This window comes from Peromyscus eremicus, chromosome X (genome assembly GCF_949786415.1).
Source record: "Peromyscus eremicus chromosome X, PerEre_H2_v1, whole genome shotgun sequence".
In the NCBI taxonomy this organism is placed as follows: domain Eukaryota; kingdom Metazoa; phylum Chordata; class Mammalia; order Rodentia; family Cricetidae; genus Peromyscus; species Peromyscus eremicus.
The window spans coordinates 103,574,273-103,600,849 of record NC_081439.1 but is presented as its reverse complement, the minus strand read 5'-3'; the positions used below and the strand labels follow the sequence as shown (position 1 = coordinate 103,600,849).

General features: G+C 37.7%; 1 protein-coding gene across 1 annotated transcript in view; it reads right to left on the bottom strand.

The window, feature by feature from the left end:
• Gria3 (glutamate ionotropic receptor AMPA type subunit 3) overlaps window positions 1-26,577 on the bottom strand; it is a 234,378-nt gene that overhangs the window by 111,976 nt on the left and 95,825 nt on the right. Inside the window, exon 5 of the mRNA XM_059251542.1 lies at window positions 6,254-6,308. Coding sequence (XP_059107525.1) covers window positions 6,254-6,308 — 55 coding nt within the window. The remainder of the gene's footprint in view (window positions 1-6,253; window positions 6,309-26,577) is intronic.

The window sequence follows — 26,577 nt, the reverse complement described above, 5'->3', positions numbered from 1 at the left end:
ATCCATAACTTCAGTTCTAGGGGATCTGATGCCTTCTTCTGATGTCTACAGGCACTGGGCACACATGTGGCACACATACACACATACTTGCATGTAAAACACATATACACATGAACAGATCTTAAAAAATTAAAAAATACCTGAGGAATAGAGCTGAAAATTTATGTATCACAATATATAAAGAAACTATTTCATATAAACAATAATTTAAACACAACATTTGACCATAACCCTTTAGAGATGGTGGCCACCCTAACATAGTCTATAGGATGGATATGAGAGCCTAGAAAAACTGTCTCAAGCAGATATTTTCCTTGATAAACATGACTTGAGTATTAATGAATAGAAGGTTATTGGATGGAGGTAAAGTCTTGCTAGGAGGACAGACAGAAAAAAAATCATTGGAGAATAGAGATGTGTAGGCTATAGGTAGTGCACAAGAATTCATGGAACTAAGAAAGATGAACCAAGGCTAATCTCTAACACCTGTGTAGATTACGGTGGGCCCCAGTACCAAATAGGAGTCCCAGTGTGTAAGAGAAGGAAGGTATGTTTTAATTCCCAGACTTGCTGTGGACTCTATGGCTTCTACACACAAAGGTATAAAATGAAAGAGGAATAAATTCAAAAAAGGATGTCAAGAAAGACTTACAGGCTAAGAGGAATGTATCTGTCAGAACACTTCTATTGAATTTAAGCTTTTACTGTGTACCAAAATTAATCCCTATCCAGAAAGCAGCAGAAATGTCATTTTACATTAATATTGAAAGTTAAAAATAAAAGACAAAATGCATGAGTATAGGACCTATCATTGAGTAGACTGTTTTCCTCTCTGGTCTTCAGTTTCTCACATGCACAATAAATAGACCAATGTTATCGCTAGTTCTGGTTCTCATATTTTAAAATTGTAGAGACGTAGTAGCCTTTTGTTCACCTCAGACAGCCTGATGTCTTGCAACTCAGGTACAATTCAATCATTTTGTCTAGAGGCCAAGATATGAAGAGGATGAAACATTAGTTTGTAATCTTCTTTCATTCTGCTAAATACACTCTCTTTTCCCTTCTGGACAAACCCAACTGAGAGAAAATGGACAAGCAAAATAAGTTGATCATGGAATACTTTTATGTGTTTTTAGTGTATGGGCACAGGAAATTATTTATTTTCATTGTAAATTTCTCATATGTGAGGACAGTTCTAGAATGTGGTGTTTTGTAGCTAGCTGAAAATGCCTTTGGGTACTTTGGTCCTAATAGAACACATATTGTGCAATCAAGTGGAAGAGCCTCCATATCCTTAACATGGTTTCTCTGCATGATAACATCTCTCTCATCACCTAGAGAACTGATTTGAAGCCATTAGTCTAAGAAATTCTTTGTAGACTAGGTGGGTTTTGACATCTTTTTGGTATTTCTCAGATAGCCTCAGAGGCTTCCCTGCTTGCAATCCATCTATTTCTTCTGACGTCCTTATTTTTGTTAATCTCCTAGTTACAAATTCTGAGTGCTACCTTGGATTCTTTCATTGCCCTAAGCATATGTGAAGTAAAGTTAATTCATGCTTCATGTGTCTGCCTTCTACTTTCCATCCCCAGTACTGCTAGCTGTCTTCAAGCTATTATTAGTATATGCTTGGGCTATTGCAATAGTCTTTCCTTTCCACCCAAGCTGCTTATTCTGATTATGCTACAGCCATGCATTCTAAAAATTTTCACAAGTATTTCCTTGCAGATATTAAAAATGTTCTAATTTGTTTCCAAATTAGGATTTACTATCCAAGAAAATCTTAGGGAAATAATTAAACCTAATCAGCTTGTGGATTGTTACTTTCTCATTCTAGAACTCAGATCCTAAAGTAAAATGATATTCTATTCCTAGGGGTTCCCTACTGATAGGTATAACCAGACAGAATCTGAAGGATAGATGAAAAGAATTCAAGTGCACTAAGAGATAAGTGGAAGAGATGAAGGAGAAAAGAACAAGAGAGAATATCTCTTTAAACATTTCTCTTCACTTACCCTTACTCTTCCTGCTTTCTGTTTCACTTGGAAATTGGTGCATTAACTAGAGTTATTGGGGTTTAAATCAATGAAACTTCATGCCAGCTCACTATTTGGCTAGCCAATCTTGAGGAAAATGCATAGCCTCATAGACTAGATAGAAAGAAGCTAACTGACACTACCAATTCTGTCTTTCATTTTGCTTAGTCACAGGATATATCCAGCTGGGCTAACATTTTGCAAAGGATAAACAACCACATGGCTATGACTGAATTTAAAAGTGCTTTAGCCAACTAGAATATATAGGGTGTTTACAAAGGTCAAGTTCATAGTCACTGACACTTAAGGTCTTACCTCTGATATTGGATTGCTGGGGAAGTTGAATGGCTAGAATAAATACTTGAACAAAATGCACTTAGGAATCATAAAGTTAGTCATTACGATGGTTAATTAATTGAAAGACTAGTCAGCCATGACTCTAAAGCTTCTGTGCTCATTCAGTGTTCCCAGGAAGAAAGAATGACTGAATTTTTAGCTAGAAGTTTGATTTTACTAGCCACGATGCTAGCTCTTAGGTGTGGTTTTGAGTGAGAGAACAAGTTGTAATGTCATATGTACATGAAAGTATTGATCTGTTGAAGAGTTAAGTATTTACCTAGAGAAGGAAGAGCTATAGAACACGGAGAATCAGTTAATGGTAAATGTTTATCTCTTTAGCGTAGAGACCCCACCCGAGGCAGTAATGGATCTGTATGGTAAACATTTGTTTCCGTGAAGCCATTGGGATGTGAAGGCATGGAGCTGTTCTGTATCTTCAAGCTGGCCTACTTTTAAATCTGTGTTAAATTTGCCAGTGTGTCTTAAAACTGTTTGACAACTCCCTTAGGCCATAAAACATGTTTATATTTTGGATTGAAGCCGGATGATCATAATGCTCTGGAATCTTCTTAGGGAAACCTTCCAATCTGTAGTGTTTAACTCTCCAAATACCAACAAGGGAGCATCTTGTTACTTGCAACAACTTGGATGAATCTGGAGAGTATTATCTTAATTGAAATGAGCAAGGTACAGAAAACCAAGTATCCTACCATCTCATTCATATATAGATTCTAAAAATATTGGTCCCATGGAAGTAGAGAGTAGAATAATTGTAACTAAGAGCTAGGATGGGTATAAGGATAGGTCATAGGAGAGTATTGGTGACATGACATACAGTTACAATTAGAAGAAATTAAATTAAAGAGATCTATTGTATATAAAAGTGTCTATAGCTAATAATGATACATTCTTGAAAACTACAGAAAGAATATTAAGTATTCTTACCACAGAACAATGGCGGTATGTATTTATTATTTAGATTTATCTATTTCTGCCGCATATATGCACATTCTACCAACTTTTGTAGAAGCTGAAACATATAATGTTTTTCAGATGTTCTTTAAGATTCATTGGCTACTTTGAGTGAAGAACACAATCACCAGCAATACATGAGATGGCGATTTGGGTATCGAGAAACAAGGCAGTCCATTTCTATTGAAAATTTATGTTTAGGCAACTTCAGGGGTTTTACAATTCAAGCCTTAGAAGAGAAATGGACTTTCCCTGCGCAGTATTGTATTGGTAAGCTTAATGACACCTGGGCCATCCTTAGGGGATATTTTGCTCCCTACTGAGGAACCCAAACTGTAAAGGGCACATTGCCTATTATAACCTTAGAGCTGGGACAACTGTCCAGCTTAGCTGGCCCCACTTGGACAGAAGACTTTTTTCTCAGTATGAAATAAATGGCTTGTGCCTTGCATGATGTAGCTGCTGCTTCTCTCTCAGCCACTGATGCAGATCACAGCATGAGTGATATCGTGGCAGCAGCCATCCAAAGCCACTGTGAAAGCGGATTCGATGAATGGAGCTTCTGGATGCAGAATGAGTTTGGTCTGCATAGCTGGCTTCCCAGAGCAGAGAAGGTACCCAGGACAGCTTATGCTAATAACCCAAATCCAAAGAAGGTAGTCTATGCCAGGGCCCACTTTGCCACACCTCTGTACAGATCTGCCTATAAAATGTTTCTTTTAGTCTTAATAGGAAAGGAAGCTATTGTTAAGAAAAGAAGTTGGTGTACCAGTCTCTTATTCTAAGCACACTAATTGGGTTTAACTCATTCAGAAATGGGAGATATGTTCCTTCTACTTGCAGAAATCTCAATCTCAATGACAGAAATCATAATGATGCTGTACCTTTGCCACTTAATATATGCCCTATGAACAAGCAACATTGGTTTCATCAAAGCTATTTGTTAGAAATGCAGAGCCTTCAGTCCCTCCCTATGCTTAATTAAGTAGAATATGTTTTAAACAAGCTTCCCATGTGATTCATTAGCACATCACAATTTGAGTAGTAATGGTCTTGTCACTATTGTATAAATTACTCACACCCACAGTTTGGCTGTTAATATAGACGGGCAATTCAGGTGTAGAAAAAGCTCCATATTCAGTGGATATAACAGAGGGAGAATGAATGCTGATGAGTTAGGAGGAAACTGGGTCATGAACTGACGAAGTTTTGAAAATGTCCAGCTTGTTGAATATATGCCCCCCAAAGCCTTTTAATAGCATTTTGAGAAATGTGTGCAGCTGATCTTGTGACACAGCAAGTAACACATTAGGATCTCCATCTGGGATAGTCCAAGGCTACAACCAGAGCGGGTCAGGGGAAATCCCAGCTTCACTAGGCTGAATTAGATGCTTCCGTATTGACTTCAAGAAGACATCCAAATTTTGTTTCTTCTGTTGTCTTTCCCACCATCGGTGGAGGCTCTCACAGGTCTGTAGCCAGTCTAGGGAGTATAGCAGCTTCCTATACAAGTAGGAAGGGCTGTGTGTGGAGAACTCCTTGGACTGAAGCTTGCAGCACAGAGAAGCAGTCTAGTGGGGCTGTGTTCATTGATCTCTCTCTGCATGTGTAGCATGGTGGAGGTAGACACCTGCCAGAGACCCTTCAAACTTGCTCAGAGGTGAGGAGTGGGTAATTAAAGCCACCTGGAGAAGAACTACAGCAACGTATCCTCTGTCCTATGTAAAATACTGCTGTATTCAAATTTTTGAAATTCACCCAAAGTTTGGCCTTCAGTGGTTATTTTGAAAGAATAATTCTTGTAAATTTCACATAAATTCCTACCAATTTATAAGCCATACATTTTTTTGGTCTTTTTGGAAAAAGTACAAAAAATCCATATGACAATAAAGAGAAATAATATCTTTTATGGGCTTTCTCTCTGCCTACCCCCTTCTCAATTTAGTCAGCAAGTGAGATGTGGTAGTACCCAGTTTTACAGCTGATGAGATATTTGCATTGATGGAACTCTGAAAGTGGCCTTCAATTGGCTCCAGGTTGTGTCAAGGGTGAAGGTACTGTGCCAACTTTGTTCTGGCTTCGCCATAATTGTGGTTGAAATGGGTATGAAAGGTATTTCTAAAGTATTTCCTGTCCCCAGAGCTTGAGAGTCCCCTGTGCCATTTTAATTTGAGCTTTTTGGATTGGAATCAAATGAATGAGCAGAGGAGGTTAATTATCCTAATTATAAAAGAAGTAAAACCATGGTCATTTTAGGTCAGGCATTTGGACAAACCTCCCTTTGCTCTGCATGTTGGGCATTAGAGAGTTACTTGAATGCCAGAGGAATCATAGAGCATCCTCTCCAGTCCTCTGCCAAAGTCCCTAGAGCATGACAGAGGGGACTTCTTTTTCAGGAAATGGTGTCTGATCAATCTGTACCCCAGAGCCAGAGACAGGGTTATCTGGAAGTGGCAGGCAAGCGGCACAGCTCGATCAGGGTAACTGTGTTGGTCCAACCCCAGACTTCCCTACTTTGTTTTGGATGCCAAGAAAGCTCAACATAGCTTGGGGAAATACTACTGCTGTGAGCATTTCAAAAGATGTGCATCCTTTTCAGTGTTTCATGACATTCTTTTATTCAGCTAGCTAAGGCTGTGATAGTATCTTTTTTACAAGGCATATTCCTCTGGATAGGGAATTCTGGGATTTCCTGGCTCAATATTTTGTTGTTGCATCTCTTGACTCCCAGGAGCAACACCTCTGTCTTCTCCAATGAGCCATTTGTTCTCAGAATAGATTAGCCCAGCTATCTCTAGAAAACGTGTTTTAGATGAGGTATGTCTGTCACACAGTAGGTCCTTGCTCATGCTGATTTACCTCTTCCTTCCTACTAGGTAAGAATATGATCAAGACAAAAGAATCACCGGTTCTGCTTCCTGGGTGATATTTTTTACGTATGATATCTGTTCAATTTGTGATCTGATGACATAGGGAAACATAAAGCCTTAGATAAAGTTAAAGTACTGATTGTTCAGTATTAAAGATCAAACTGGCCAACTAGTCAGACAGATACACTTTTAAATTATCCACACACCCATGGGATGAATAAGGAAAGAACTTAAAATCCATCTTTCAAAATAGGCCTTAGGTTGTTGAGTGATCAGTCTGTGGGTCTATGACAGTTTCCCTAATTCATACAGAATAGTCTGAGAACACTAACATAAATGACTCTTAACAGAATGCTGGAGAAAGTGGAAGTCTCACTAGACATTTAGTCTACCAAACCCGGCTTCTTCCTGCCTTTCCTTCTCTATCCACCCTATCTATCCAGGCTTTGAGATTTTCTTTTGATTATTTGCAGCAAGAATAGGAAATCCAAGGTATGGACAGTACTGCATAATGCATACATTTAAATTCACTCATTTAATTTTTACAAGCTTTTTATATTTTGGATTTGAATGTATCTACATGATGTGGGGATGTTAATTTAACTGAAAAGACACGGTCTTAGAGGAAATGGGAAGTGATTCCAGCTCCTTATACTTATCTCTCATGTGTCTTTTGCCTTTGACTCTCAACACTATCTCCATCTCTTAGGCTTATAAAAATCCCAACCCATGTGGAATTGCTTCCTTCCAACTCTCTCTGGTATAGACAGGATGGTTGTCAGCTTTAGAAATGATTGCAAGGGTTGGGTTATAATTCGGTGTCAGAGTGCTTGCTTAGCATGCACAGGGCCCTCAGTTCAACCCTTAGTACCACAAAAATTGAGCCATCAATCAAGCCAAAATGAGAATGTAAATTTTTAGAAATGGAAAATAAACAGAAACTTCGTGGCATCAGAAAAGCATTTGATGTGTGGGGAGAGATGGCTCAGTGAGTCAAGTACTTGCCTCACAACCCTAATGAGCTGAATTCAGATCCCCAGACCACATGTAGGAATCCAATAATACAGTATGGTATGCATCTTTAGTTTCAGCACTCCAATAGGGAGACAGGGGCAGAGACAGGACAAACATCCTATGCTCATTGACCAGTTAGCCTGATGCGTGCAGTTGCAGGGAACAAGAGAGATCTCATTTCAAACAAGTTGTAAATTTCTCTCTCTCCCTCCCTCTGTACCCCCTACCCTCCACACACCATGCACACAAACAATTGAAAAAAAGAGGATTTCATGTTATCCACATCTTCACCAAAATAAGAAAGAAAATGTACAAGTGGTGTTTGGCAATACACAAAGGACTTCTGAGGTAACTAGCAAGAGTCTTCTCATTGGCAGTGATTTGAAGGACATTTTATAAAACTATAAAACATTAACTTGTACATTTGTTTTATACTGCTTCCTATAATTTATGTTATGCTTAAATAAAAGCAGGCCAATAGAAACAGGCCTGGGATTAAAAATAAGATATTGTGAAAAATAGATATTGATGATGCATCTCAGAGTCATATTGGTGCTGTAAAGAACTAATGCCTTATAATACAGGAGACAAGCCTTCCAAAGTCTTGGCATTCATTTTTGGTACATGAAGTATTGTTTTAAGATCTGTATAGAAAATTCATATATTGGGATATAGAACTGATATAGACACTGTAATGGTCATAGACTTTTAAAAATATCTTGGCCTTTTTGTTCATTGATACTATTTTGCTAATTTTGACATTATTCTCTTTTGTAACCAGAACAGATATATCGCTATTCACTAGGCAGAGTTAGTAACAGAATTTTACTTTGTGTTTGGGTGTGTGTGGGTTCAAAATCACGTCAGGTGGTATGCATTTGATTTGAAAGTGATTTTTTTCACATGACTAGAACCCGAGTCCTACATTTAATAGAAAATGTCCTGTATTGTAGGAGGAAGCATCCATGGGCTAGCACTACTTGGAGAGTAAGTTGTGTCTTCAGAGATATTTAACACCTATAGAACTTTGGGGGATTGTTTTTGGCACTTTAGCTATATATCCATTTTGGGGAGAGAGGATGTAGAAATACAAAGGAAATCTGAAGGGATTTTGTTAAGACTGTGGCCAAATACCAAGACTGCCTGTGGTGTTCCTGTCAGTAAGTCGAATTATCTGTGTATTTTTTATCTGATAGTTCTCTTTTATCTAAAGTTCTCTTCTCGATTTTCAATTAATAATAAACCTTTGATTTCACAGTATCTTGAGACCAGTGTAGCCTTTTGGAAACAGCTGCCCAACTGTCCTTTATTGAATTCTCCAAGTGACTTCCCTGTGCTTGTCACATACGTTCTGGTCTTTGATGCGAGTGGTCACCCTCATTTCAAAGATGCTCTTCACTGACTTCTATAGCCTTCCATGGGTGGGATAAGCAAAATATCTTGGTCAATTTGTGCTAATAGTCCTGAGACTGCTCCCTAGCATTTGAGACTTCAGAGGCCAATGATAGAAGGACATTGAATTACGTTTCCTTTGAGGTAGGCTCTGTTAGAATTGTGCCTTATGCCATATATACAGAGGACAGTCAAGAAATTACAAAGATGACCCAATTATTGGACATCAGAATTAGGAAAGACCTTAGATATCATCTAATCTAGTCTAATCTTTTTTATTTTACAGATGCATACACTAAAAGCTAGAGGGTATGTGATAGGCCCAGAAAATTGTAAATGAGAAGAGAGGCAGAGGAGTAACTTACAGTAACATCTAGACGATTTGCTGGGTACTTGAGCACTAAACAGAAAAACCCTTTGTAGCTATGTTATTGTTATTGAAACCTCATTGTATCTTTAAAACATATATGTCCAATTTCCATTCATAAGAAATATGATCAAATGAATAGCGCATAATTGTTTTTGTTGCCTGAGAATCTTTTAGTATCTTAGGATTATCATTTCAACATAGATACTAATTACTCAGGTCTGGAGAAGAAAAAATTGGAGGAAACCACCAAGTGTACACTGACCCTGGAACAATCCAAGGAAACTGCCACTTCTACTAAATCTGTGCTGTTGCCTGATCATAGTTTTTAAATGGTTCTTTCTTTTTTTAATCTGGACAGAAATTCTGACTATTTGACTCATTAGAGTCTGGTTGATTGAAACTTAACTATAAAGGAAAGCCAAAAAAATCATGAAGCCTGTTTCTTGTTGGGCCAACTACTCCTGGGCATGGGGCCTGGCCAATTTTTTTTTGGCTTACTAGCTCTTGTTTGTTTTGATTTTCAGTTTCTGTTTTTGTTTCTGAGAGGGAAGAAGGGAGGAAGAGGGAGGATCTTGGAGGAGTTGGCGAAAGGGAAAGAGCATGATCAAAATATATTTATTGTATGAGAAACATTAACAAATAATAAAAAAGAAAACCAAGTGTTATTTAGGAATTTGTAAAGAGGCAGGCACATTACAGGCCTTCAGCAAATTCTCCATGGGTTTAGTGCTAAATCTAGGGCCTTGTGACTGATGAAGAGCCTCCCAACAGAAGAAATTGTTTGAAGTGTGTTCCTGGTGTGTACATATCAGAAGTTGGGGTAGAGAATGTGGAGTCAAAGAATGCTACCTTGTTGCAGTGTGACCCTATTTAGAATGAGCACAGATGTAAAGCTGAGATCACCAAGGGAGTTTCAGGGAAAGGCTGAAACTTTGAACACATAACACTTCTCCAGGTACATGTTTCCTTCAATGTTTAAATGGCAAATCATGTGAAGCTCATCAAAGGATGAGATATTATTCCTAGCAGTTGATGTCCTGTGAACAAGTTATATGTACTTAATACTATTTCCCATACACACCATACTGTCATTCAAAACCAGGTAACACATATTCCCTGGACATGGTCTTTTATTTATTTGAATGATCTTTGACTTGGGAGAAAAAAGGTTTCTTATCTGGACAAAATACTGCTCTGAAAACAAGTGGGTGATTTTATAATTTGGTTGGTCAATGATAAATCTAGATCTTTTTAATACTACTAAATAATTCTTACTTTTAATATGCTTGTTCTGTAACTTAGAAAACACTTCGTCTTGGTCCTTCAACCTATGTTTTTTTTCAAAGTGCCACAGAATATATACACAATAAAATATAAATGCATCAAAATTAATTTGATTTATATTTTTTCATGAATCCTTGGAAGTAATAGGATATACTTTTAGGTAAAAAATGCTAAAGGGATTTACTAGAGAAATTCTTTGCTTTCAAACCTGGGTTTGAAATAGTCCTTAGAGACCCAGGCATAGAAAAGAAATCCTGTTGTGAGTGTGTAATATTGAACAGGGATCTTTTAAGGTTTAGACAGAGGGTGGAAATGCCAAGGGAAAGCCATGACCTTTGCAGTAGCTATTTTCACAACCTATCTCTGACCTTGTCCAGAGATTAAAGACCTTGAGTGGAATATTTTGGTTTATAGGGAAAGGTATCAGTGTTAAGAGGGGCATGGACCCATGTTGACCTTGATATCTCTTGAGACATACAAGAGTGGCTCAAAGCAGATAGAGTGACAGACAAGTGTAATGTGTCTCAGAAAGTAGGCAATGTTCTGCACCAGTTACCTAAATGCCTTTGATTATATCTAACTCCCATTTGTCTGGGTGGGAATATTTTTATATGTAAGAGGAAACTGAGGCTCAGAGTGGTATGGTGCTAGAGGCAAGGACAAAACACTAAGGATTTGTCTAGTCCCAATGTCTCTTATTTCTATCACACAAGACAGGAGAGAAGAGAAAGAATTTTTTTCTCATGCAACGTAGAGTTGAGCAGTGTGAGTTCTGTATCTCACAAGAAGAGTTCATGTTCTAGCTCTACCCACTCACTGGCTGTGTGACTTTGGAAAAGTTTTTCAATGTCTCTATACATGAATTTCTCTATAACATAAAGATAGTAACCTTAGATATGTATTGGATCGTTACTATATGCTGTCCTAAGTGTTTTAGGCATATCAATTCTTTTAATCCTCATGACTACTTGTGAGATACTATCTTTATTTCATAGGTGAAGAAGCCAAGGCACAGGGAACTTAAGCATCTTGCCTATGATCACAGAGCCAGTGAATATTAAAGATTTAAATCCAGACATCTGATATAAGTGCTGCTACATTTAGCCACTATAAAATACCTAGCACATTGAGTTGGTATGAAGATTAAACTGGATTATATGTGAAAAAATCTAGTCACAGGCATTGGCAAACAATAAGTATTTGATAAATAGTAGCTATTATTACTGGTTTTATTATTACCAAATGCTGACTAATAGCTTACAAATGGTTCCTGATCCCAATAGCCTTCCATCAATAACCCAATTCACTTGATCTTCTTTATGATTACATTATTGCCATGGAAACTACCCAATCTGGGATTAGATTATAGATTATCCTAGGTTATAATTATGCCTCTTCCTTTGTATTTCCAAAAAGTCAGAGGGATTTCTAAGGTGTTAGGGAACTGGAGCATATAGTGTGATTGCTGCTATTATGTAATGGGATAAACAGATATTCCTATAGTGTGTACATGAATCACATGAGAATTTTTATATATGTGGACTCTGCTTTTATAGGCCTAGAATTCTACTTCTAAAAAGAATCCAGGGGGTGGCTATGCTTCTGTCCTGTAGACTCAATGTAAAGTAGCAAGGCTATATATACTCTGGTAACTTTAGAGTCTTTGTAACTGGTATGTTTTTGGAAAGGTATGATTGACTACATTTGATAAGCAGTGAGTATATATCACTGCATAAGGTGAAATCCAGCATTTTATTTGTGTAAGAAATAATATGAAGGACTAGTGGAGAGCAATCATAAATTTAGCAATCATCCTTAAAGACACTACCCCATGCCCGGCTGTTTGCTCACAGTTCCCATGAACAATGTAAATATATGCATGAGGTACAGGCTGTACATTACTGTGGGTGTTGTCAGCTCTGGTAGTTTTTCACTTTCTGTTCCTGTAAACTAAGTGGACTTTGCAAGTCCTAATTGAACTTTGGCTGGAAAGTGGTGTAATTATTTATTTCTGTACAAGAATTAGTAATACCAATTATACCTATTTAGATTTGTTGGTTATAGTTAACACTGTCTTTTCTATTGCTTATTATTGGAATAATTGTGTCAAAGTAATTTCTGAGGGCATCCAGCATGATTTTTCTCCCCCATTCAGATAATCTGAGAGTTTCAGTGTGTTGAGAAGTAACTGAAGACCAGGATAGATATACAGATTTGGGTGTAGGAGATGGAGGGAATGGTACTGGGAATGTGAGAGGGAAAAAAGAAAAAAAAACTGATTAATGAATATAGTATAAGAGAACAATATCCAAGAAATTTATACTTTTCTCAAAGTAAATTAACCAGGAGCAGCATAGGCTATAGGTGGCACAACTGAGTAATAAGAAGGACATTGGGCCAGAAGTCAGGTAACATACAACCAAAGTTGCCCTCTACATTCATCTGGTTGCAAGATCATGGGGGAGTTGCCTCACCCTCACTATTCCTGGCAATGTATTCATACCAGTGGTTAAAGTTCAGATGCAAAGACTTTGTCTAAGGATAGTAGGCTATGATCAAAAATGGTATACAAAGTCAAGATGGCAGGGGAGAAGCACTGGGAAAGAGCACATCAATTGTTGTACAGTACCAAATGCTCATCCCTAAAGATATATCAGATAACATTATATGGACTCATCAGGTTATATTTAGAAATATATATAATATATATATATGTGTATATGTATATACACATGTATGAGTATATATACACACATTTATATATTCATATACATACATACATACATACATACATACATATAGGCACATAATGACAATTAGTGGAAAAAGAGACCTTGAATTTGAAAAGGGAATGGAGAAATATTGCAATTATAATCTCAACAATTAAAGCACTGAGCTGTGTATGTTACTAGACACTTTTTTTTTTTGGTTTTTCGAGACAGGATTTCTCCGTATAGCTTTGCACTTTTCCTGGAACTCAGTAGTCCAGGCTTGCCTCAAACTCACAGAGATCCGCCTGGCTCTGCCTCCCGAGTGCTGGGATTAAAGGTGTGCACCACCACCGCCCAGCTAGACACCTTTAATATCTTCTATTCTCACCTTGGGATGGAAAGAGAATGGCATTTGATTTTCCATATATATATGTAGAAAAAATTACATTATATATATATGGAGTTGGAAGAAAAATATTTAAAAAATATTTAAATGTGTGTGAAATAAGTTATTTACTTGACATTTTAAAGAGTTTTTTAGATTATAATTTAATTAATAAGAAATATTGCCCCACTTGCTGAATATCTGTTGTTTCAGGGAAAGGGCACATTTTATTCTACTCACATATGGCTTATCTTAGTGATACACTGCAACATCATAAAGGAGGCAAAATAGATGTGTAGGAGATTGGATCTTTTCCCCCAAATTCTGCCAATTACATCTTTTATTGAAAAAAATAATAGTATGAGCCTTATGTGTGTACTTATGATTTGTTCCCTTCATGTAAAAAATCAGAACCAATCAATGTTACTCCCAATATTCTCCTAGCCAACTGAGGTTTTATTAGAATAATTTTAGCTTCCTATTTTATAGGTCCTAATCCCCAGCAAATGAGCTGCAGTTACAGCTATGGGCCATGGTACTTTAATCACAGTGTACTTTAGATGGTGGCCCTCTCTCAGCACCACCATAACTCAGAACACTTCCGGGACATGCTATTTAAATATCCAACTCAGCTTCCTGAGACATAAAGAACCCTTCCATACCATTCATTATAATAGAGTATGTAAGGCACGACTCTCAATCTGGGGGCTTCAGTGCACAATAAATCCAACCACACACTGTTGGCAGTGCACATAATTATAAAATATGCAGAATGCTTGTTATTAACTGGTTGCATGGAGAAGATCTACTGTGTCATTCGGGACATATTTTGGAATGGCACTATAAGCAAAGATTGATTAAAAAAAATCTCTACAGCTCTCCTATACTTTTAATCATTCAATCTCTAAGAATTTATAAGCATTTAGTGAATGGGAAACAAGAACCATTCACAAAGACTGACAAAAAAATTACTGTTTGCTTCTTAAGTGAAGTACATCCTGATTTTGTTTTAATATGAAATTACTTAACATTTTTAATGTTGTCTATTCAGAAATAGAGACCGAGATATAAATCAGCTGGGAATTATCTGGGGAGCCACCTAATAGCTTTAAAAACAATGAAAGCCATTTGTAATCTTTAACCATTTGAATTCTGATAGGCTAAATGAGCATTCTTTGGCCAACATTTATCCCCAGCAGGCAGGCTTTCTGCACATTAAAACAACAACAAAAGCATTTAAGGCACACTCACATTCTTCTGCAGTGAAGCTACTGCAGTTAACTGTAGGACACTTGTGGAAGAAGCAGAGCTCACAGGGATTGTCTGAAAGCCTCCAAGGATGCTGCAAGCCTCTGACGGGAGAGGCTGCAGGCATGTAGGGATCAAAAATAGGCTTTGCTCAATTGATGTTGGCTTTGTGAATCTTAGTATGGTGCTTCCCTGGATGTCATGCTGCTGTTTTCTTGTTCTAAGGAACATTTCCAGTACTAGTAACAGAGATGTCTTCATCATAATTTCTTTTTTCTGTCTGAAAGAGACATTCTTCCTTTATAAGTATGTGTGCATGTGTGTGTGTGTGTGTGTGTGTGTGTGTGTGTGTGTGTGTGTGTGCACATGTTGCTAAAGATCAAGCCCCAGGCCTTATACAAGCCAGTTGAACCATCCACCACTGAGTTATATTCCTATTCTGGAAGGGAATGCCATAGGATGCAGGAAATCCCGGAGTGAACTTTGGTTTCAATAGAGGACACCTCACTGAAGAATCTAAGAAATCCTGGTTTCCCAGTGGAAAGGAGCCTCCAAGTAGAAGCTCAACCTGTGTAGCTCCTGATTTCTTTGGAATATGAAAGGGAGGTTACTTGCCAGGTTACTCATTAAATCAGATGCTTAGAATGAAGTTACCTTTGGTTTCCACTATTCACTGCTGACTGGTGGCATGGTCTATTTTTTCACCCAAGATTAGTATAGTTGCTATACACACAGAGTCTGGAGTTAGGTTGCAGGAGTTCAGCTCACAGTTCTGCTACTTATTAACTGCATGACTCAGGGTAAGTTATTTAACCTCTCTGTGCCCTAGTTTCTTCATTTTCAAACCAGGAATAATAATAGCAGTACCTAATGCATTGAGTTGTCAAGATTAAGTGAGATCCTACATTTCACTTAACTAAGAACTCCTTTGGTTATAGGAGACAGAAACCTGACTTAAATTGACTTGAGAAAAAGGATTATTGGCTTACGTAACCTAGAAGTCTGGAGATCATTCTTGTTCTTCTTCCATTGGCTCTGCTTTACAAATACAGAATTTTGACTTAAATCTCTGTGCTTCATTGGGGACCAAGGGAGGGAGAAGGGGATGGGAGAGGGGAGTGGAAGAGGAAACTCAGTAAGACTGACCTACGTTACATATGCTACCATGAAACCTATTATTCTGTATGCTGATATAAAAAATCTGTGCCCTCATTGTCTTAAGTCTTTAAAATGTAATAAAATTAATGAATCAACTTCATAGGATTATTGAAAAGATTTAAATGAGTTTATGCATGTGAAGTGCTTCCAGCAGGGCTTAAAAGGCATATAATAAGTTATATAAATTTTATTTATTGTTATTGTCAGTACTAGTGTTAATTACTTTAATGTCCAATGTCTTCTTTCTGTATTTTTCTTTTACTTCTTCACATTCTTCTGCCTTTTACCTTTAATCATCAACTATTTCATTTATTCCCTTTTCTACTCTCCCTCCCTTACCTCTTCTTTTCAATCTGCACCACAACCTATTATCACTCTCCCCAGCTACAGATTCCAATGACTGATATCTACAGAGATGTCAGGATTGAGTTTCATATCAGGCATGGGCAAACAAAAGCACAGAGGATACACACTAAATGTGGTAAGTTATGAATGGACGTGATCACTTATTCCACTGATGTTCTGTCCTTTCATCAACTTTATCCATTCTGAACTTCTTCATAAAATCTTTCACATTGCAAATTTATCATTTACTTTCTATCAGTGTCTGTAAGACCCTGTACCAGTGCTTTCTGTCACCATGTTTCACTTAAGAGATGGGTTCAATACTCCAGTACATGCACACTCCTCTGGTTTGAATATGAGCTTGTCAAAGACAGATGTCATAATTGTCTGAATTATTCCAGGGGTCTGACATTTTCTTACCCCCTTCTCTCCATTGTACATGTGTACACGTTTGTGTGGGCATGCACATGTATATGCCAGTGCACATGTATGTGTCTTCCTGTGCATGTTGAACTCTGGAGGTTGACACTGGGTATTTTCCTTAATTGCTCTTTCAACTTCATTTTGAGAAAGGCTCTGTTACTGAACCTGGGGGTCATGAATATAGCTCGACTTACTGAACAGCCAACCTTAAGGATTCTTCTGTCTCTACCTCTTCAGGGTTAGGATACAGGTATGTACCACTTTGGGGACTGGAGATCTGAAATTCATTTCTCATGCTTTCATGTTAAATGCTTTACTGACTGAGTTGTGTCCCAGGCCATCCTGTTTTTCTTTCAATATACTCACCAAGAGTCTAGTGGCCATTTCTTCTTCCTTGTTTAAATTGGACTTTCTCCCAAGATATCCCACAGAGTTCTACTTGGTTCCCAAACTACAAAGCATCATATTCCTTACTCTTAAGACAAAAGTGTACTACTGAAGGCTACCATAGTCTTTGAGTTCTGATCTTTTCCGGGAGACAGAAAGTCAAGTAGATAAAAACTAACTCCAGCTAAGCTATTTTCCTTCTGTGGGAATGGAGTAATCCTATTATCAGAAGGTCCCTAAGAACAACACTAGTGGAACTTTCATCATAGGCCAAAGACAAAGACATTTTTGGAAATAAAATTCCCTCTCAAGTCACATTCTGTAGGCCACTGGTACCAGACTATAGAAAGTTTGATTTTGAAGGGTCACTGCAAAGTGATTTTACTAATTTCCCAATGTTCTTTCCTACTCTGACTGAAAAACAAGTGGCTGCTAAGATTGGATTTTACATTGCGGGACATTTCTGGTTATTTCTATCAGCATCAAAGCAATTGTAATGACTCTTTCTCTCTGAGAGTCCTTTATTTATCTTCCCTTGGAGAGAGAGACTTCCCAAGAATGAACTTTTAATAGGAATAATTCCAGAACTTTTAATATTTTTCCCTTGCTCTTTTTATTGGGGATTGTAATGCAAGGGCAAAGGCCTTTACAGCTCCCTTTGTAGATTATAAGAATTCCTTTGTATTGGACATTCAGCAACTAGGATGAGTTTGGAAGCTGTGTAGAAATAATGGTGTGGAGGTGAGCTGGCACCTAAAGTACTGGTGCCATTGTATTGCTGTCCATAGCTGGAATCTATTCTGCAGTCCATCTTCAAAAGCAATTTGCAGTACATCCAGGCATAAATCCAATTAAAAGGCAGAGAGGGATTTGCATGCATAAAATAACTCCAATGCATGGTTTTTGAAAAAATGACCCTGATAGCTACAGTTCAAAGGCCTTTCTTTGTGAAGCTCCATATACAGACTGAGTGTAGCTGAATAAATTATAGGTTCAAAATTCAGTGTGTGTCAGTGGCTAGGAACAAAATAAAAGTAGATACAGTTGGACATTTACCCTGGAAATGTACCTCTGTAGAAAAGATTTGTTTAGTTGAATTCTTGTCAGCCTAGACAAAAGTCTGATCTCCAAGCCCATGACAGTGTTTTACACTTACTTGGTACCCAACAAATATTTTGTGGGACTGAATTAGAACACTCAAGACCAGGTTTTGTTTTTGACAGACTTTTGTTTCCTACTAAGTACCAATTTCCTTCTTTTTTGCTGATAGTTTTGAAGGCAATGTGAACAGCTATACACCCTCTTTATAAAGAAGTCCTTGTGCAATAGTGTTGAGTAGTGGGGCATGCAGTACTGTTCTAGCCAAAGACATTGAAATGAAAATATGTTGGGAATTTCTGAAAAAGTTATTTTTTTTGATAAAAAGAAACAGACATAATTATATTCTTTCCTTATTTCATTTTTCTGTCTCTTAAGAGTACTGACGTAAGAGTCACCTTGTGACACTGAGGTAAGAAGCATTCAGGTAAGTCAGCTGAGAGGAAGAACTTGGGACTTTGATGACATTTATGAGCAGTAGAATCAATGCCTAAAACTGCCTAGTTAGAGGCTTTCATTATGCAAAATGATCCCTATGCATTTAAGCCTCTGATAAGTTTTTGTGAGTTTCAGTTAATATGATCCAGTTGGACACATATCTCCGTACCATCTGGCTTCCAGGACCTCCTGGGTAGTTTCTGGTTACTTAGTCCTCTTTACTAGGGCACTGTCCAGTTCTTCTCACCTCTATCCACTACCACTCAAACCTAAGTTTAACTTGCCATATGTCCTGTCTCCTCAAGACCTTTCAAAGTGATAGAAACTAATCAAATATATGTGTATGTGTAAGGCCTTAACATGCTGCAGTGTTCTAAATATGTTAACCTAAATGGATGACTTCTGACTATGACAGTTGGTATTGATAGCTGTGACAGGCAGATCAAAGGATGCGTTTGGGTCAGAAAAAGATCTTGAGTGCCTATCAACCCGAATCTGTAATTGACCACCTTCAAAACATATTGTTCTTCTTGGAAGTATTGTGGAGATGACATTTTATTACCTTCACAGATTTTATTCCAAGTTGTCAGTAACATTTGCAAAATTCTGAATGGAATTGCAAAACCAAAACCAAAACCAAAAAAACAAACTAACTAGCAAAAACCTGTTAACTAGGATTCTTTACAAAATTACAAAAGATGTTAAGACTGAAGTGAAGTAAACCATATTCATAAAGACAAACATCTAATGTTTTCCCTTATGTGTAGAATTTCAGAAAACAAGAACAGGGCTTGAAAGTAAAACAAAGGCTGTTAACAGCTATGAAAGGGGAAAGGAAGGTATAAAGAGGGGGTAATATGATTGAAGTATGTTATACACATGTATAGAAATGTCACAATGAAATCTACTTACTTTGTACAATCAATATATGCTAATAATTTTTACAAATTAAATTTGTTTTTTAGCAATTTTATGCATGTATGCAATGCATTCTAATTACTTTCACCCACATCTTCTTTTAACTCCATCCCACCCATGTCAACTCTTCCCCTCCCTATAGGTTCAATAAATCTTTTGGAAAAATAATTTTTTTGTATAATTAAGAACATGATTGATTATATGACATCTCATGGAAATATATTTTCTCCCTTGTACTCTTACACATATGTTCATACATTTACTCATTCTACTGGAGAAGGAAAAGGACAGAATTTAGAAGACAAAGCTCAGCATTGGGTCATGTATGACCCCTCCATAAAGACGACTCACTTGTTTAGGTCTGTGTCTTAGCATCCTACGTGTCACAGTATTTTCGGAACTTCATTAGTAAATGTACCTTCATGCAGAATTATACTGAGAAGCCCATAATGAGAAAGTGCATGATATACAGTCACTATCCCAGGAGACACAATATATATATTTGCCATGACTTGACAATAAAGCAAAACGTGAAAATACAGGCAGACTCATAGCTGTCAACCCAAGTGAAAAGCCTACATTTTATCTCCAAACTTGAAAAGTCTTTCTCAACTCTAGATAGAGGAAGAGACTGGGACAGACAATATTTAACACTATGGGAAGAGAGGTCCAACCTTTGTATGTAGCCATATTTCTAATTAATGTCATGTTCGGTTGTTTTCCTTACCATATTTTTGAATTCTCTCTCATAATTTAATGCATTATTTCAATATAAGCTATGGTATCACAACAATTATGAGACTGAGACAGATGGGTTGCCATGAATTTTTAGTCAACCTGGGCTACTTAGTGATTTCTATGCCAGACTGGGCTACAGAGCAATACCCTGTTTCAACACACACACACACACACACACACACACACACACACACACACACACATTGATATTTCTTAGACAATTAAAAAGATAAAAATCTATATGGAGTAGTAGAGCATATCAATGGCTTTAAAGACTTCAGATACCTCCAGTATGCCATAAAGAAGAATTAGAGATAAAAACAAAACGAAACTACAGGGCGAAAATAGATTAAAAGCATCCTTTAAATATAACTCTTTTCCTTTCTGGGTAGAACTTGTCAGGCACTTAGAACCATGTGATTTAACAACCTGAGATATATTCCAGGCATGGATTCACATGATATGGGGGTGAGGTGAGGCATTGTGTGGAAAACTGAAGAATGGAAGAACCTACTCCACTATCATAGTTTCATGAGGTTTAATGATATGTAAATTCAGGAAAGGGAGACTACACATCTGTTACAAGAAGTGAGATCATCTTTAGAGTCCTTGCTCGTTGTGTTATTCCTTATATGATCAGTTCTGTAATGTGGGCATACCTCAGAAATGCCCAATAACTTGAGGCATTCAGGAGTTCAGAATCTTAGGTGTCACTTCAGGAAACTTTGATTTTTCTTGTCCATTCCTAATATACCAAGTGATTCTGCCACTGTTCATCTGGGAATGTGACTCTGAGAAACACTATCTTATGAAGTGACAAAAGAGGTGCCCCTTTGGATGTACCCTTTGACTCCAAAGCAGAAGGTTTTCTAGTTCTAGAGAAAGGAAGGAAGAAAATGTTTCCATTTGCAATGCCTCCAGCCTGTGTAATTGTGGTCCTCTATACATGTGATTATTTTCCAGACATCAGGAAGATTCTTCTGTGACTGAGAAACATGGACATGTGACCCTGTATGGGCAATGAAGGGAAGGGAATGGGAACACAGGGACACAAGAGTACATACAGCTTATTCTGTCTCCTTGTATTTGATTTCCTCTCACATACATTCTGAAATGTTTCCTTTAAATCTTATGATAGCCACAGGATTCTAAATAATATACATGCCTCATATTATGTTCCTTGGACAAGCATCACTGGCACTGTCTGGAAACTTGTGTAAATACAGATTCTTGGGGGAACTTCCTCTAGAACTATTGAAGCAGAGTCTGAGTTTAAGCCAATTGTTGAGATGTTTATAATGCATGTTAGAATTTTAAAAATATTTATCTATATATGTGTGTGGTAGTTTGAATGTAATTACATCCCATAATCTCATAAGGAGTGGCATTATTAGGAGGTGTGGCTTTGTTGGAGTAGGTATGGCCTTGTTGGAGGAAGTGTGCCACTGTGGGGGTGAGCCTTGAGGTTTCTTACACTCAGGATACCACCCAGTGTCTCAGTTGACTTCCTGTTTGTTGCCTGTAAGATGCTGGACTCTCAGCTACTTCTCCAGCACCATGTCTGCCTGCATGCTGCCTTGTTCTCTGCTATGATGATAATGAACTGAACCTCTGAAACTGTAAGTGAGCCACCCCAATTAAATGTTGCCATGGTCATGGTATTGGTTCACAGCAATAGAAACCCTAATTAAGACAACATGACTACCTTATAAACTTACCAACATTGAAGTATGAGTCCTCTACACCTTTCATGTCTCTATTCCCATTTGACTTCCAACCATGAATATAGTACTGACTATAGAGTAGATGATTATGAAATTGTTGATTGAAGCAGCTTTCATTCTCTAGTATCTTGATGCCCTCAGTCCCAGGAATAAAATTATGTAAGTTGATCTTCATAGTAATCATATAAATTTGACAAGGTGGGCAATTTTCAGTATGTCAGAGATATATCTGGGAAAGCAGAATGTCAAAAGCTTCCAGGGCACACTGATGATAAGTGAGCTTTGTTAAATACCACAGGGAACACAACTATGTGGCCCATGTTAAGGTACCCTGATGATATAGGTGAACTTCAGGACCCACTTTTGTAAAAGAGTGATTAAAAAACATCAATAGAGAAGACTACCTTTTAATTACCTGAAGGCTACACAACCAATCTCAGAACACACTTCATACTGATTTTCAAATAGTGTTCTTTAGCCTTTCAGAAGTCTAGCTGTGTATTGTTGGGAGACACTAAAACCTTTCTGAAAAAATTTATCCCACAGACAAGTGTCCTCAAAAGAAAGATTCAAATGAGCATTTAGCATGCCAAGATCATATTATGCAAAATAAATGGCTCTCAACTGGGGTGCTTAAGGACATCATTATGACAGCCATTATTATCTAACCCATGACTTTCACCTAAGCTATTCTTAGCGCTACTAAAGCTGAGTACATATTCAGATATTACTCCTACTGTGGTGAGATTAGCTGAGCCCAGTCAGTGTAGACTGCTTGAGAGGAAGTCAATGAGATATAGTAAAGGAAGCTTTGACATAGATATCACAGTGTAGGGCACCAAAACTGTTAGTAGACTGAAGTTACAGTCTTGATTAATATCATCCACGGGCAAGCTCTTTAGTATCTTTCTTCCTTGATTTATAAATAAGAAATTTATCTCCCAAGACTTCAGGCATAAAAATGCATGGAAATGTTCAAAGCATTACATTTTATGTAGCTAGAACCTTCATTAACAATATTGTTCCATTTCCATGTGTGGTGGTTTGAATGAGAATAGTACCCATAGTTCAGGTGTTTAAATACTTGGTTCTGAGTTAGTGGTGCTGTTTGAGCAGGCTTACGAGATGTGATCTTGCTGGAGGAATTATGTCAATGGAGGTGGGCTTTGAGGTTTCAAAATATCATGCCATTCCCAGTTTACTCTCTGTTTCCTGCTTGTGGTTAGAGTTGGGAGCTCTCAGCTGTTCGTGTCATCCATGCTTGCTGCGCTTCCCCACCATGATGAATTCTTATCCCTCTGTAACCGTAAGCCAAAGAAATCCTTCCTTCTGCAAGTTGCCCTGGTCACGGTGTTTTATCACAGCAATAGAAAAGTACACTAATTCACCGTGCCATTGACTTATTAAAAGAAGTAACAAACTGTAAACCTCTGAAATTGGATATTTTCTCCAAGTTGTATCCCGAGTTTAGTTCAAGTTTTAGCTATAGCTCTCTTCACTTGTGATTCTGAACCTTGAAAATACATGTTCAAAATGGTAACTCAAGTTCCATGCAAAAGTCAGTGATATTTTATATGCAGAACACAGAACAAGATACATCAGAAAATTGTCAAAAGTAGTCCAAACTAAATGAATTATTTCAGCATACTTTTAGTTCCAGCTGAAGCATTTATTAGAAGACTCTTAATTAGAACAGTTCATTCCTTGAGAATTTTGATGGACTAATCCTCAGCTGCCTTCTTTTTAGGAAAAAGAAGGGAGCATATTTAATTTGGCTTTTTGCCATGGAACTGCTTCACCAGCTGAACCCAAAAGCACACAAAAATATGAAGCGTTCTCTGTACAGTCTAAGGGCAACAGTTGGACAGGCAATAAAGTGAAGCAAACTATAGTGTAAAAAGGAAATGTCTGTGTGATCTGCTTAGGTTCGGGCATCCAGAACCCTGACCTGATTTTTCCAGATGAACCCAGGAGTGCACTGTGATTGGGAATCAAGATGGTAATGATTGCTTTGGCCCAGGAGCTTTTTTCCTCTGGAATTATACCACTTGTTTGTGAAGCAGAAACTCCTAATCTCTGGTGTGATGTTTCTCCTTCAGCTGAAGGATGGAGTTACAAACATATGCAGTCTTATAAAGGTTCAGTTTTAGGCACAGTGGGAATAGTGTCTTGATCCATCAAATGGTGTTGAGTGTATTTCTATATTTGCCTGATAGGACTTTGTAATTTCCATGGAGTAAAAATAAAGCAAAATATAAGTAATAATATTGCACCACGCTGAGCAAAATTGTATCTTTCTTTGGTAATTTAAGGAGGCACTTCAAGGTCTTGAAAAATTCCTGAGCCATGAGGTGGAATGCCAGGTCTGTTGATATGGAAGAAAAGCTGGGTCATAGAGAAGTCTGTGGAGGATTAAGGTGCTAGGAAATACAGTTTGCTGTGCTATTCTATTGGGGCTTGACAAGATGCTATCTGAATTAATCAGAATAGTCTCCCATCTCTCTTTTCCTTTGCTAGCTCCTCTCTGTCCTCTTCATCTTGCATATCTCTGTACTTCCATCTGACTGCTGTTTTGAATTCTCTATTTCTCTGGAGTAAAGCAATTACAAGTGATAGGAACAATATTTGAGCAAATACCCAAATCTTAAATCCACTGGTTCTTTTAAATGACTTATTTTGAGACAAATAAATATCCATGGTATTATAGTCTCAAACTAGGGATTCTGGGAGCATCCATTGTTTGGTGAGGAGGGACCCTGCAGTCTCTCAAAGCCAGCTTTATGTGGAAATCAGAGCTATTCATAATGACTGAATCATTGCTTACTTATGAAACCTGCAGCGTGCTGTGAGGACCTTCCTAAGTATTTTGTTGAAACTGACTGCTGACCTGTCTTAGTGTGGGTCAGAGTTTGAATTTCAAAGCTGAAGGAACTTCAGAGATCATCTGGTTTAAAGAGTTTGAACTGCATCTGCTCCACACAATCACTTAGAGTATGTGTTGAAGTCTAAGTGCAGACCATTATCTCACCTGCCTCATTATCATAGTTAGCACAAAACTAAGAAGAATATCTATTACTGACTATTTTACAGACAGCCAAACAAGCCCAATAATGCTAAGCAACAGTGTGAACATTACATTTTTAATAATAAGCAAAGTTGTTACTGATAATTAGCAGAGTTGGGATTTGATCATGGATTCTGCAACTCCATTTCAAAGGTCAGGTACTTTATGTACATATCAGAATCCTTTTTGTCACTGCTGGAGAGCACCCAGTCACCAGTGTGATGTTAAGACCTCTCTCTCAGGCTTTCTCACAGAGGCATGTTTGAGCCTAGTATCAATGTTCACTGGGCTCTATCTATTTCAGGGAAGAAATCCATTGTATACAATAGGATTTGGCCTAACTTGTTTGCTGAAGCATGGCAGAGTTACCATCCTCAGACTCCCACACCTTTCTGCAGCTTCACTTTTTTACTCTTTTATTTTCTGTCTTTGTGCTGAAAAGCTAGTAGATACCAGATCATAATGCACTTGACACACTAGGCAGAGGAGTTGAAATTTCAATGTCCACAGAAACATGACCCAATAAAAGTTTCTACAATGATAGCAACAATCTGTTCTTGTGCTGTCCGATTTTTAAAATATTTATTTTATTAAAAAAACATTATGTCTAGGTATGTGTATATGAGCACAGGTGCCTGAGGGGTTAAGAATAGGACTCCAGATTCCCTGGAGCTGGATTTACCAGGGGCTGTGAGCAGCCTGGCCTGAGTTTGGGGAACTAAGCTCTGGTCTTCTGCAAGAGCAGCAAGTAATGTGGACCATTAAGCCATCTCTCCAGCTTCCATGCTGTCAAATTTTGTGGCCACTACTTCCACATAGCTTTTGAGTACTTGCCTTGTGGCTAGTGAGTCTAAAGAGTTACAATTTAAATTTCATTTAATTATAACTAGTTTAGAGTTATAATTAAACAGCCATATGTGTCTATTAGCTATTGTACTAGAGAGTGTAGCTTGAAGATCAGTAGAGAAGAACACAGTAATACCAGAGCTTAGAGAAAGTGCTTCTTCAGCAGCAGTATGTCAGTTACTCTAGAATGGACTGAGTGAAGACTAGGAGCGTGGATACTAAGTGTGTAGACCGGGTTTAAATTCCAGTTGTGTCACTTATAAGCTGTGGAATCTTAGGAATCACTTAAGCTCTATGAACCTTAGATCTTCACCTGCAAAACAGGTCAAATAATCTGCCTGGGCCATACGATTATTATGAAGATAAGATAACATCCATGCACTGTGATTAGCATGCAGTGGATATGCTACTGAGTTGAAGAGGAAAGAAGCAGGGGTCCCAGGTTTCTCAATTCATACACAAGAGCAGCTGTACCTGTCAATTTAATGATATAATATTCTGAAAGTCACCATCTATGCATAGGAGTTTGTAGAAGAGACTAAAGACGTGATTTCATGGGAAGGGAGTATGCTGTAAGAAGAGGAATGAGTTTTCCAAATGAACCATGAAATCATTAAGCCAGGAAATTCTTGGACTAAAAGCATATGTGTTAGAAGAAAAAGAATATGGAAGACTGGAACAAACCCATTTAGATTCTCCAGAAAGGTATCCTTGGATAGTAGATGGAGAAGATCTGGGTTGAGTGTGAAAGATAGCCCATGAGCTGTTGTGTGACCTTAGGATGAGTGCTCTTCTTCTTCTGGCCTTTGTCTTCTTA